Below are 15,603 nucleotides of genomic sequence, written 5' to 3'. Positions count from 1 at the left end.
CCTCACACACAGCAGTGAGAGAGAAACGAAACTGTCACAATTAAAACAAGCAACTGCCAAGTGGAAAAATAATGCCCAAACATTTATTCACTCAGTACCTCAGAAAATGCAAACGATTCTACATTCCAGCAAAAACGTTTAACATAATAAATACCTATTAAAAGGTTAAATGTACTTTTAACAGAGTAATTCCAGTGAAATACCATCCCCAGAATACTGAAGTGTAGAGTATACATACATGTCATTATAACGGTATGGCAGGATTTTCTCATCAATTCCATTCAGAAAATAAAAACTGCTACATACCTCAATGCAGATTCATCTGCCCGCTGTCCCCTGATCTGAAGCTTTTACCTCCCTCAGATGGCCGAGAAACAGCAATATGATCTTAACTACTCCGGTTAAAATCATAGTAAAAAACTCTGGTAGATTCTTCTTCAAACTCTGCCAGAGAGGTAATAACACGCTCCGGTGCTATTGTAAAATAACAAACTTTTGATTGAAGTTATAAAAACTAAGTATAATCACCATAGTCCTCTCACACATCCTATCTAGTCGTTGGGTGCAAGAGAATGACTGGGAGTGACGTAGAGGGGAGGAGCTATATGCAGCTCTGCTGGGTGAATCCTCTTGCATTTCCTGTTGGGGAGGAGTTATATCCCAGAAGTAATGATGACCCGTGGACTGATCACACATAACAGAAGAAACTTGTATAGCTATCTTAGAGATTCGAGTCATCGCTTAGACATTTTGAGGGATTTTGACTGGCAGAAGGGATATAAGTGGGTAGTAGTTGATGCTGTTTTACTTTATTCTTCAATACCTCATGTACATAGGTGTCAGGTTTTGGAGTTTTTCATGACTAAGGAAACTACTTATAGTGATAAATTAAAACAATACATCTTGGATGTTATGGAGTTCTTACTTACTCAAAATTATTTTATGTTTGATTCTGAGTTTTATTTACAAAGCCAAGGTACAGCAATGGGGGCGAAATTCGCCCCCTCTTATGCAAATCTGTTTGTTGGTGAGAGCTCCATTGCATCTATGATATCGATGAGATTTTCAGGTCCGACATCCTTCTGTACATGAGGTATATTGATGACCTTATTTTCATAGTTAATGACACTTTTCCATTTGACAATTTTTTAACCCACTTCAATAATAATGATGTTAACCTCAGACTTACTGGAGAATTGCGCCATGATGGGGGTAATTTTTTGGATTTACATTTATATGGAGATCTAGTGACACATAAGATTATTTCTAGTACGTATAGAAAGGACACAGCGGGTAACACTATACTACATGCCACTTCCTGTCATCCAGGACACTTAGTTAGGTCTATCCCTAGAAGCCAATTTATTAGGCTAAGGCGTAACTCAAGTACACTACAAAATTACATACAGGGGGGGCCAGGAATTAATATGTAGGCTTAAATCCAGAGGATATAATGAGAGGGCCTTACACGAAGCCTTTGAGGAAATAAAGGCCTGGAATCCTAAGGATGAAACAATTGGGTCCGCATTATGTCATACAAATAATATGAGTATAGGGAAGAAACAAAGTACTGGCATAGCCAAAGGGTACCTTGATGAAAACAGCATTGTTTTTTAAACAGAAGTTTCCTTATATTATAACACAATATGTAATATTATTAAGAAACATTTGAGTGTATTAAAAGGTGATTATATTTTACAAAATTATGTAAAAACCTGTAGGTTTGTAGCTAGAAAACCACCTATCCTGGCCTCTAGACTTTCTCCCAGTTTGGTTGCCTCAAAAACAAAAGCTAAAACGTCACATATGACTAATTGCTTAACGTTTGATAATATGGATTTCACTAATAAGTTCACTAGTAATGTCACAGGAGAAAGTTTCGACATTAACTTTTATGCGACATGTCTTACTGACTATTTAGTGTATTTGTTGGACTGTCAGCTGTGTGGAGCACAGTATGTAGGTCAATCAACTAGGGCCCTTAGATCCCGTGCCAGAGAACATCTGAGAGATGTGAAAAATTATAATAAGGATTCCGCTGTGGCTAAACATTTCAATCTTTTTCACTTTACCAATGTCCCTAATTTCAAAATAATAAATTATTGACCAAGCTAGGATCCCTCTGGGAGGCGGTGATCTAGTTAAGATTCTTGACAAAAAATAACTTTTTTGGATCTATAAGTTAAGTATGAAATCACCATCTGGTATGAACTTGGTGTGGGATATGAGGTACTATGTAGAATAAAGCTTGCTAGAGACATCATACATATACATGTATTAGGATTTAATATGGGTATGGTGTAGCTTTTTAGACCCTTTGTTAGTGACTTTCATCCAATTATGAATTATTAGTTATTACTATTATTACATTTTTTTAGTTGCAGTTATAATTAAGTTTGGGAGTGTGTTTTACATAATGCTTGATTTGGACCAAAAATGCGAGTTAGTGTATAAAATTGATATGTTTACTGGCTCTGACATTCTAATTGGGAAATGAATCAGTGATGCATTGCTAAAATTATTAAAATTGTAATATTATTATTATTGCTACACTAGAATAACCTAATTGAATCAAACATCAAAACGTAGAGACGGTAGTGTATTAGAACATTTCATAATATATAGTGTATATTGTTGTAGTATCGGTTTTTATTTCATCATTATTAACGATCATATTATGTGTGCCTTTTTGCTCTCACTGCAAGTAATGTTAATTCTGATTTTAGACGTTGTTGCATTTTTTAAGGGCTTGTATACCAATGCACATGTATTTGCTAGTATGACAACTATTATCACGTCATTTATGACTGTGTTTGATTGGTCATGCAGCCTTTAAATGTAACAGCGGTTTTACTTGTGCTCAGTATCTATGAGTAAGCACCCAACGGCACGAAACGTGTAAGATAGCCGAGCCCTTCTGTTTGTGATATGTGTCCTGTATGTTTTTAATGGATTAAAGTCTTTTTTGACTGTTGCTCAGTAGCCTTCATATTTTTCTTTAGCTACTCGCGGTTGTCCACCATTATCCTTTTGTTGGCTCCACACTACCCCAGTATCTGGCTGGGATCTGCTTACCCGTGTTTCTTACACACACCAATGGTTGTTTTTTTCTGTAGCGGCACTTCTTTTCTCTTGTAATATATTGAATTTATTTATTTTTAAAACAATTTTAAATGCACATATTAAATGTTAATCCCCAGACCTATGAGGAATCAGCCTGGTCTACAGGATACAAACTTCAACTATATATAGGGACAGTCAAATCCAAAATAAACTTTCATGATTTAAATAGGGTATGTCATTTTAAACAACTATACAATTTATTTTTTAATACCAATTTTGCTTTGTTCTCTTAGTATTCTTAGTTGAAAGCTAAACCTAGGTAGGCCCATATGCTAATTTCTTAGACCTTGAAGGCCGCCTCTAATCTGAATGCATTTTGACAGTTTTTTGCCACTAGAGAGCGTTCATGTGTGTCATATAGATAACATTGAGCTCACACACGTGAAGTTACCTAGGAGTCAGCACTGATTGGCTAAAATGCAAGTCTATCAAAAGAACTGAAATAAGGGGGCAGTTTGCAGAGACATAGATACAAGGTAATTACAGAGTTAAAATGTGTATTATTATAACTGTGTTGGTTTTGAAAAACTGGGGAATGGGTAATAAAGGAATTATCTATCTTTTTAAACAACAAAAAATCTGGTGTTGACTGTCCATTTAATGTTCATTCTCATAGCTTTATTCTGAAATCAGTGTAAGTCAACATTCAAATTCAAATCCACAATATGGAGTTTTCAAAATTAAGTCGTTTTCAAAATTAGGGTAAGAGGCATACAATCTAAAATAGTAAAATGTAACCTTTAGTTTTTGATTACCAAAGACTTTCAAAACAAGTAAAGGAGGCATATTAAATGAATGTTAGATATTTGATCAAACATTTGAATTTCTGTTCAAATGTTGCTAATATTCAATATTTTACATAAATGTTAAGAATATGTAATACGATAATAAGAATACCTACATATGCAATGCCTAACATAAAACACGTATTCATTTCTATTTTAGAAATGAAATGAGGAAAAATGTATAACATACAAGCAGATTCTAAAAGGAGACCTAACTGGAGCTATTTTCCTTGATTTTGCAAAGGCTTTTGACACAGTAGACCACGACATACTACTGCTCAAACTAAAAATCTCTGCTATTGCTGATCGTCTGTTAACCTGGTTTAGATCATATGTATCGGATCGATCACAATATGTCTCCATTTCTAACAGTGACTCCCTCCCTCTCCCAGTCACGTGTGGTGTTCCCCAAGGTTCCATTCTTGGCCCCCTACTATTCACATTATTTATAAATGATCTGCCTAATGTCTGCAAATCCTCAACTGTACACATGTACGCAGACGACACAGTAATCTATGCAAACAAATCCGATCTGCCGCAGCTTGAAGCAGTGCTCCAAGACCAGATCACAGAGGTAGAAAAGTGGATCTCAAAAAACAAACTCTTCCTAAACACTGACAAAACTGTCACAATGATCTTTGGAATGAGTCCTAAATTACACAAATTACAAAATTCCCATCTACGCATCAAAACCAAATCCAATTGCACACTGACCGCAGTCCACTCTTTCAAATCTTTTGGCCTCCACATAGAAGAACTTGCATCTAAACTTTATCCAAAACTAGGTGCCCTGTACAGAAACAAATCTTGCCTCAGCCCTACAGTAAAGGAAAAGATTGTACAGCAAATGCTGATGCCTATCATGGATTACGGGGACGTAGTATACGCACCTGCACCGCAAACTCACCTTAATAAACTTAATACATTGTATAACTCGTTCTGCCGCTTTGTGCTACAATGTAACTACAGGACCCACCATTGTGACATGCTAAAAGAACTAAACTGGCTGACGCTGGAATCCAGATGCACCCTCCATCTTTCCTGCCTTGTGTTTAAGAGCCTTTCTGGGAAGCTCCCACCCTACCTGAGCAGAATGCTCTCCCGGGCTATTCCCACCTCCTATAACCTCCAATCCAGTACCAGCACATTATTTAGCTTGCCTCAATACAAAAAGAAAGCAGCTCGATCCTCCTTTTCCTACAGAGCACAGTTATGGAATGGCCTCCCGCACACTTTAAAACCTTCCCCAAGCCTAATATCCTGTAAGAGATCCCTCTCTACATATCTCAAAACAGAATGCACCTGTCATGGTTGATTATATATTTCCTATCTGTTCTATGTAACATTTTTGCATATATTGTGTATTATTATTGTTTTTGAATTTTATTGTACCCTATTGTATCAATGCAATGTTTTGTGGACCCAGGACATACTTGAAAATGAGAGAAATCTCAATGTATCCTTCCTGGTAAAATATTTTATAAATAAATAAACAGATAAGAACATATATGCATGTATAGCCTATCACAGAACACACAAACATAAACTGACCAGTACAGCAGTACTGCATGCACATATTGAGGACAAAAAGCAAATATCAGCACATTTAACACAAGCAAATTCTTTTAAATGCATGAACATATATAAAAAAATATATTATATACAGACACCAAATAAAAGAAAACAAAATGAAAGAGCACCACACAGACAAACTCCTGACCATCACAGAGTGCATCAGTTGATATTGGGCAGAACAAAAGCATAAACAAGTACAAACCAATAAAAAAATAAAAAAGCTAGTATTAAGCAATAAAAACTACCAGTCAAAGCAAATATTGACAAAAAAAGAACAAGATGATATTGACTATAACACATAATATTATTGTTATTGTTGTTGTTATTATCGTTTATTTGTATAGCGCCACAAATTCCATTGCGCTGGGTAAAAAGATAGGAATATACAATTATTATTATCGGTTATTTGTAGAGCGCCAACAGATTCCGCAGCACTGACAATGACAAGGATTTGTGGAAACATAACAAACTAAACAAATCTAGTACAGGAGGAAAAGGGTCCTGCTCCGGAGAGCTCACAGTCTACAGGTTGAGGGTGCAGAGACATAAGGTTGGGGTAGATTGTCACATGGATTGTAGTTGCAGCAGTGAGTTAAGCAGTTCAAGAATTATTTTGGTTAGGATGAGAGATGGAAGAGAGATATTAAGCCTCTGAATAAGTATGTTTTCAATGAGCGTCTGAAGCTATACAAGGTTGGAGACAGTCTTATGGAGCAGGGTATAGAGTTCCAGAGGACAGGAGCAGCACGTGAGAAGTCTTGGAGAAGGGAGTGGGGTGTAGAGATAACAGGAGTGGACAGACGTAGGTCAGTGGTTGATCGAAGCAGATGGGATGGGGAATATTTGGAGATGAGAGTGGAAATATAGTTAGTAGTTAGACTGTTGAGTACTTTGTAAGTTAGTGCTAATACTTTAAAGTTTATTCTTGAGTGTATGGGGAGCTAGTATGGAGACTGGCAGAGCGGAGCAGCTGATGTAGATCGGCAACTTAGGTGGATCAGTCTAGCTGAAGCATTCATAAAAGATTGGAGGGAGAAGAGGTGGTGTTTTGGAAGGCCATTTAGAAGTAGATTGGAATAATCAATGCGTTACAAAATGAGGGAATTAATTAGTATTTTTGTAGTTTTAGAGTAAGGAAGGGAGGAATACTGTAAATGTTGCATAGTTGTGCATGGCAGTATTTGGCAAGCACTTGTATATGTGGGTGAGTTCTGAGTGAAGTGTAACCCCAAGACAGCAGACCTGGTGTGAGGTGTTGAGAAGTAGATATGCACCAACGAAAACAAAAGCAGAACATAAAAATGTTATACCTGTGCATGCAAGGAGGAACAGACCAACACAGCACAAATATATACTAACTAGAACATAATTCAACAACAGATATTGATTAGTTCAGAACAATAAAAAACTCAGAAGTAGGTACTTCATGAAGCAGAACACACTCTGCTGAAGAGCAACAGGATCATTATGTGGCACACAAGCATATACAGAACACACAATTGGAAGCCAGAATTGGCCCTAGACTTAACTAAACCTTAAGCAAAAGTTACATTTGAGACCTTCTTTCTTGGGAAGGTAGAGGGAAAAGCATAGACAATATTTGCCACTCAGTTGCCTTAGATTAAATTATTTGTGTCTTCTAATTGTTCACATTTCCTGAGTATTCACTAAGTTAATGAAGTAATGTGATATATAGTTTTTTGGATAAAGCCAGAAAGGTTGATGTTAGTTTTGTTTTTCTGAGACTTATTTGCCGCTGTTTTAAAACTGTGAGAGTACGCAATTTTTTTTAAAAAAAATCTTTAGATGTGTCTGTACTATATTGATTTGTATGTGATTTCTTGCAAACCAGCTCCATCTAGTGGTTGCTTTTAGCACACATTTGTAAAATGGCTGGTTTACTTTAACTTTCTGTTTGTGATCTCAGTAGCAGTCGATCAATCTATAGAAGTCTAAAAGCAGAGCCCATGCAGGAGACTGAAGAGGAGGGAAAGCCACTTACTTATATTTCCCCATAGGGATGTCTGCAGCCTGAAACTTAGGGTATGTAATCATTATGGAATCTCCCACACAATCTCCTGCTCTCTGAGAAACGGCTCAAATACATAACAGATGCAGTTAACCCCACTGCTGCCAAAACGGCTAAAACTGCAGTCCCCTCTGCTAGCTAGCTGCTGGGTTAACTGCATCTACAATGTATTTGATATCCGCAAGGTACAACATTTCTGAAAGGAGCAGCCCCCCACCCCTACTGCTATATGCCTATATTGGATTCCTGCACAGGAGCAGGGCTAATTTTCTGTCAAGATAAAATGTTTAAAAAAAGAAGAAAAAAATAATATATATATATATATACACACACACACGTGTGTGTGTAACTGTGTATGTGATTGTATATATAATTGTAAAACAATTGGTTAAATAGGGAGAGAGTAATTTACAATTGGATAAATTATCACAAGTGTGAGAAAGAAAACTGTTTAGCGTACTTTTAAACACTTTAAAACAGTAATGCAGACCCTATAATAATAATATAAAAAACTATTGGGCATAGAGGAGAAAATTATACCGAAGTATATACCGAAGTATATATATAAAGTTAGGGATTTCAGCACTCTTTAAATTGCTCAGTAGTTCACCAGAGGAAGAAATGAATCCACCACATATAATTAAGAAACAGCAGTCAAAACAATGCTATAATACAGAGATATTTATCGACGTCAGATAATTAATGTAGGATAATTTAGTGATGCATCACTAAATAATAAAACCGTACCTATGCCAGTATTTTTGAGTTTTAACAATAAATGTACAATGGGCATTTAGCCCCTAACATCAATACACTAAATAGTGCAAACATGAGTAAGGCCCCATATGTAATATAGGGAGGTAGAGAACTGGCACTAGATGCAGTGTAAATTAGTGGAATATAAGGATTTAAATCCGGTGCTAACCCTACAAAAATATAACTGTACAGATAAAGGTAAGAAAACCTCAAGAGTGGGGTTTAAATAGCACTCATTCCTACCATCAGTGTATTAAAAAATTGAATTTTTAATAAATATTAGTTAAAAAAGAATTTTAACTCAAGGACCTTATTATAAAATAATACCCAAAGTAACTTAAAGTCATCTTGTCCCCCTGTTTCCTGGCCGATAACTGCTCCCTCGGCTTCAGGTGACAGAGACAAGAGACAACTAAGTAAATAAAACCAATTAGTGCACCAAGGTGCTTACTTATAACACAAACGCATTTCGGCTGTTGGTTCCAGCCTTTTTCAATGTGGCGAAACAAGCCGAGGCCCGGGTGCCACCATTTCTTGTAGCAAACAACTACCGGTTCACCGGCCAATCAGATTCGTCAGTCAGAACTCGCCCCATTGAACACCAATGACTGTGTTACAAGCAGGGGCGTACATGTTATAGAGGATGTAATTGGCTCGTACTCCTAATACTGACGGTAACTAACATGTAATGTATTTACAGTGCAAATCTCGACATCCATCCGCATATTGGTTATATGCTATTTATGTCTCGCATATCGCTTATTACTTGAAACACCCAAACATACAGATTATCAGCCCTCACTTGGTGTATATCGTAATTTCATTGTCGGTGCATATATATAGTTCAAGTCAGCCGTGTTGAAGCTGAGTTTTTAATGGGATAGTGAATATTGGCAACTCTTATTGATGGGTAATACGGCCAGTTTAAATATAAATCGACTAACAAGAATGTCAAATTATATAAGGAACCAGCCCACGATTATAATTATCATAACACGTTGTTCAACTGTTATTAGATTGTAAATAACTTTTCAGCGTATTGGCTATAAGTAATGGATGTTTATGTCTGTATTTTGTATTTTCTGTTTACAATCATGACTAAAGATGGTAGGTTACCTCTCAAGAACACTAATGATAGCTATTAGAATGGAATTCTTTAATCAATTAGTTACGGTCATATGAATTTATGAACAGACACTAATAAACATATAGTAATGGTCAGTTAGAAGACACCAAGTCGAAATACAAAGGGTTTAGGAACCTCTTGGCTTGCGAGGGTAATGAAGAAATACAAACAAACATCGCAACTTTACGATGTGATACTAAACAATACCACTCCGCTTCAACACGGCTGACTTGAACTATATATATGCACCGACAATGAAATTAAGATATACACCAAGTGAGGGCTGATAATCTGTATGTTTGGGTTTTTCAAGTAATAAGCGATATGCGAGACATAAATAGCATATAACCAATATGCGGATGGATGTCGAGATTTGCAATGTAAATACATTACATGTTAGTTACCGTCAGTATTAGGAGTACGAGCCAATTACATCCTCTATAACATGTACGCCCCTGCTTGTAACACAGTCATTGGTGTTCAATGGGGTGAGTTCTGACTGACGAATCTGATTGGCCGGTGAACCGGTAGTTGTTTGCTACAAGAAAGGGTGGCACCCGGGCCTCGGCTTGTTTTGCCACATGAAAAAGACTGGAACTAACAGCCAAAACGCGTTTGTGTTATAAGTAAGCACCTTGGTGCACTAATTGGTTTTATTTACTTAGTTGTCTCTTGTCTCTGTCACCTGAAGCCGAGGGAGCAGTTATCGGCCAGGAAACAGGGTGACAAGACGACTTTAAGTTACTTTGGGTATTATCTCATAATAAGGTCCTTGTGTTAAAATTCTTTTTTAACTAATATTTATTCAAAATTCAATTTATTAATACACTGATAGTAGGAATGAGTGCTATTTAAACCCCACTCTTGAGGTTTTCTTACCTTTATCTGTAAGGCCCCATATGAACAGGGTTGTTACAGGGATCAGAGGATTTTGAAGTTTCAATTTGTATCTCATAGTCCAGCCACGTTACAAACTATGTGGCAATCTGTAACAATTCAACATTGATAGCAGGTTAACCTCTCAAGTATGATCACACAAATAGAGGTTAACGAGGTAAGAATGTCCTCTTATAACCTGCTTCAAACTTTGACTGCAGAGCCTCTTACTGGAAATACTATGCAGATTGACAAACAAATGCAGTACTAACACTTCTTTAGCATGTAAAAGTATCTTATGCGTTAAAGTCACGGCCCTGTTACATGACTTAATAAGGAAGGTGGATGTACCTGTGAAATCAGTCCTGATGAGGCCCCGGATAATCGCAAAGCATTGTGGGGCGAAACGTACGTCGACTGTGCAAGACAGAGCACACCTGTTCAAGTGATTTGTTGCTCGTCATTGCCAAAGTGTTGTAAGCCTAGCAATACGAGGATACCTTTACCCGGTGACTGGTAACATACCGGATAAGGCCTATTTATAAGAGTGATCAAAGCTACATTTGCTGGTCCTGAAGTTTCACAGAAACACGTTAAGATACAGCACTGTGTATGCTGACCGGACAGATCGGTATAAGCGGTATCATACATCTCGAATTATGTTTTCTATCTTGAGGCTTATAATGGTATGATGAAAGTTAAGTTTGCTGGACATTTGATGTCAGTATGTCAGGATAACCTTTGATGCTTTATATCACTGCATTTGTTTGTCAATCTGCATAGTATTTCCAGTAAGAGGCTCTGCAGTCAAAGTTTGAAGCAGGTTATAAGAGGACGTTCTTACTTCGTTATCCTCTATTTGTGTGATCATACTTGAGAGGTTAACCTGCTATCAATGTTGAATTGTTACAGATTGCCACATAGTTTGTAACGTGGCTGGACTATGAGATACAAATTGAAACTTCAAAATCCTCTGATCCCTGTAACAACCCTGTTCATATGGGGCCTTACTCATGTTTGCACTATTTAGTGTACTGATGTTAGGGGCTAAATGCCCATTGTATATTTATTGTTAAAATTCAAAAATACTGGCATAGGTATGGTTTTATTATGTAGTGATGCATCACTAAATTATCCTACATTAATTATCTGACTTTAGTGTTTAAAAGTGCATATACAGCGCCAACATCCACACAGATACAAGCTCCCAAAGTGAGACCCCTAAAAACTAAAAAAAAATGAATATTAATATAGAAAGAGGGAGTGACAACTATAGACTAAAGTATCAGAATAACAGAATATTATTATAATATTAAAATACATTTATTACATTCACATAAACTAGGGTACCCTATGTACATATAACAATTCGATTGAAAAAAATTAGTTAAAAACAATAGAGTAAGTGCCCCTCAGGAGAGAGGGGAATACCAAAACATATAAACACAAAAAAATGTGTATTAAAAACTGTGTGGAGTCCTTCAGATATGAGGGTAAAGTGCTAACATATTTTTGTAAGTTTTTGTTAATATATTGTGATAAATTACTTGTTATGGAACCAATACCCAAAATTATCAGTCTGCCAGGGGGATTAATGAGTGTTTTGTATATCTTCGGCAGATAATAGAAGATGGGAATTTTGGGGTATTCGATTTTCAAATATCTATAGTCTTTCTCGTTTAGAACCCCGTTCAGTTTAGTCCCTTCTAATAGTCTATATAGTTCTGTCTTGAAGCTCATTGTTGGACCTCCCCTTAGAATCTCATAGGTATTGGAATCACCCAATATTCTCTTAGATTCAGTCACATATGCTTCCTTGTCTAATAGCACAATACCTCCTCCCTTGTCGGCCGGTTTAATTATCACATTTTTGTTATTCTCTAGGCCTTTGAGGACTTTTATTTGCTCCCTCGGGAGGTTTTGTCTGTGTTTATTAATCTTGTGTGGTTTGAATTTCTTAATTTCATCACATACCACTCTTTTGAATGCCTCTATAGCCCATCCTTTAGGGGAATTGGGGTAGAAAGTCGATTTGGGCTTGAGGTCTGTGGCGTAATTATCTGACATCAATAAATGTCTCTGTATTATAGCATTGTTTTGACTGCCGTTTCTTAATTATATGTGGTGGATTCATTTCTTCCTCTGGTGAACTAGCAATTCAAAGAGTGCTGAAATCCCTAACTTTATATATACTTGGGTATAATTTTCTCCCAATAGTTTTTTGTATATATTTATATATATATATATATATATATATATATATATATATATATATATATATATATATATATATATATATATATATATATATATATATATATACTGTATATACACATATTTGGTTTGTATTTGTATGCTCCCAGAGTGTATTGGAAATTGAGAAACATGTACATTAATATTCTGTAGTGTTAAATAAACTTTTTATTGACAAATTAAGGTGTTATAGTAATTTTTAAGAAAATTGCGATTAAATCACAATCGTGTTTTTTTGTTTTTTTTTTGTTTTTTTAAATCACAATTTTTTCCCCCCATATCTCCCAGCCCTAGTTTAAATTTAGAAGAGACAAACAGGTGCTGACTCACCTAAAATACAAGCTGCTACTGACCAACAAAAATAACATAAGCAAATACTGATCATTGTTTAAAACACAAATCAGATTCAGAGCACCATGTGATACAAGTCTGAAGTGGTTAGGCATCTTCTAATTAACACCAACATACAATCAAAAATTGATATAAAGACAAACACAAAACACCCTTAAAAACTACAGAGCTTTAGATTATTATTATTTTTTTTTTCGGTTTGTTTAGATTAAAAAAGCCAGGTACTTACTTCTGATTTCTGTTTTTTATGTTGAAGAACAAAAATGTGCTAGCCATGATCATGCCAATAATGGTGATTGCAGAAAGAATACTGTAGAGCGGCAAATGGATCTGTCGCCGTTGCATTCTGACAAAGGTTTTATCCTTTGGTGGTTCAACCCCTGTAATAAAAGCCCACAAAATTAAATATTTAAAAGACAGTTGAAAAATAATTGTGCTAATAACACAATTTAGTAATATTTCATTATGTTTAACATTATGGGGTAAATTTAACAAATGCCGGACTGTTGGCATTTTACATTGCGCAAGCATTTCTTGTGAAATGCTTGTGCAATGCTGCCCCCTGCACATCCGTGGCCAATCGTCCACTAGCAGGGGTGTCATCATTCTGTCATCATTCTGATCCTATAGGATCCTAAAATGTGGCGGACAAGTTAAAGAGCAGCAGTCTTCTGACCGCTGCTTCTTAACTTATGTTTCCGGTGAAACTTATTAAATCTACCCCTATGTATTTTGTATTAATATAAAAGATAATAATCTATAACTACTTATTGTAATAAAATATGCATACATTTACAAATATATTACTCAACATGCTACTATCATACCTGTATTATTTCAATATGCTATATTTATCATGTTGCTATGCATGTTGGCTTCAGAAATAATGTATATATATATATAGTTTCACATGTATGTTTTCCATTCTTGTACTAACAAATTGTGCTTTTGTATACAGGATACTCTAATGCGACTCTCTCTCAATATTATATATATATATATATATATATATATATATATATATATATATATATATATATATATATATATATATATATATATATGGACACTTTACCTATAATTTAACTCTGGGTAGATGACAACCTACGTTGAAATTTATCTATTAAATTAGGCATAACATATATGCAAATATTAATTGTATATAATTTAATAATTAACAGGCATTGATCTCAAAATTAAACATATTGTACCGTTTACCTATAAATTAACTCTGGGCAGACTTGATAACCTATGTTTACATTTATCTATTAGGCATAACAAATATGCAAATATTAATTGTATATCATTTAATAATTAACAGGCATTTACATGTGTACAACACTTAAAATGAAAATCAATATATTTTATACACTTATACATCCTTATTAAACAGTTAATACATTTAGAAACAAGATTTTCATCTACGTATTTAATGGAAAATGCTAATTATGGTGTTTAGTTCTGTGCTTTCATTCAACGGAAAGAAGTGTTGTAATATTACTAAGCTTTATTTTCTAGGGTTTGTTTTATTTTCTTTTGTGATAGGAAAAATAAATGATACAATGATACTTGCGTCACTGGAAATATATATATCGCTTGTTGTACCCTAAAGAGTTTTTCCCACTAGATCTTTCTATTTTTGGGCTCATATAACATGTGATGTGTACCTCTGTACTCCAGGCTTTACAATCTCAGCATGTCACTATATACCTTGAAACCGGATGGTGTCATTGATCAATTCCAGGCTGTCAGCTACAGCATTATACTCGCCCACCTTCACTTCTTTTCCATCTGTAATGAAACAAAGAGAAGAAGTAATAGGTTATATTAGTTCCTCCTGTACATTTTTACTGTCAGATTGTTATGGACTAACATATAATTTTCAAAGTTCAAAATAGGTTCAAGGAAAGCAGAAAAAAAAAGGTTGAAAAGAATTTAGGATTACTGAACTTGAATATTCTGAACCTATTTTGTATGCAAGTTCTGTCATTTCCATTTTGTTCTATTTGTTGGTTTCCCTAAATAGTACAATGTGTTTCTGATTGTTTGTATCAAATCAATTTAAAAAAAAAAATTGATTCTAGATTCATTAAAAATACATTATCAGGCAAAAAGTATCCAATTTCCATGTTATTCTTTTAAAGGGACAGTCTAGCCAAAATTAAACGTTCATGATTCAGATAGGGTATGCAATTTTAAACAACTTTCCTTTTATAATATTTTGCTTTGTTCTTTTAGTATTCTTTGTTGAAATCTAAACCTAGTTAGGCTCGTATTCTAATTTCTAAGTCATTACAGACCGCCTCTAATCTCAGTGCATTTTGACAGTTTTCCACAGGTAGACAGTGCTAGTTTATGTGTTCCATATAGATAACTCCGGCAGGGTTATTTATGAGGCAGCACTGATTGGCTAACATTCAAATACCCCTGTATTTGTTTGTTAAATTTTGTCTGTTGTCTCATATTGTACTGTCCTTTTATCTTTGTTACCCATGGACAGCGCTGCGGAATCTGTTGGCCCTTTACAAATAAAGAATAATAATAATAAAAATAATAATTCAAGTCTGTCAAAAGAACTAAAATAAAGGGGCAGTCTACAGAGGCTTAGATACAAGGTAATCACAGAGGTAAAAAATATATTAATATAACAGTGTTGGTTATGCAAAACTGGGGAATGGGTAATAAGGGATTTTTTATCTTTTTAAACAACAAAAAATTTGGAGTATACT

At 35.2% G+C, this 15,603-nt stretch overlaps 1 protein-coding gene across 1 annotated transcript in view; it reads right to left on the bottom strand.

Moving 5' to 3' along the window:
- GABBR2 (gamma-aminobutyric acid type B receptor subunit 2) overlaps positions 1-15,603 on the bottom strand; it is a 1,106,195-nt gene that overhangs the window by 342,580 nt on the left and 748,012 nt on the right. The window contains exons 9-10 of the mRNA XM_053714581.1: positions 14,585-14,665; positions 13,104-13,254 (exon numbers count right to left, since the gene is read on the bottom strand). Of these exons, the coding sequence (XP_053570556.1) occupies positions 13,104-13,254; positions 14,585-14,665 (232 nt within the window). The remainder of the gene's footprint in view (positions 1-13,103; positions 13,255-14,584; positions 14,666-15,603) is intronic.

This window comes from Bombina bombina, chromosome 5 (genome assembly GCF_027579735.1).
Source record: "Bombina bombina isolate aBomBom1 chromosome 5, aBomBom1.pri, whole genome shotgun sequence".
NCBI classification, from domain to species: domain Eukaryota; kingdom Metazoa; phylum Chordata; class Amphibia; order Anura; family Bombinatoridae; genus Bombina; species Bombina bombina.
This window is presented reverse-complemented; position numbering and strand designations above follow the sequence as displayed.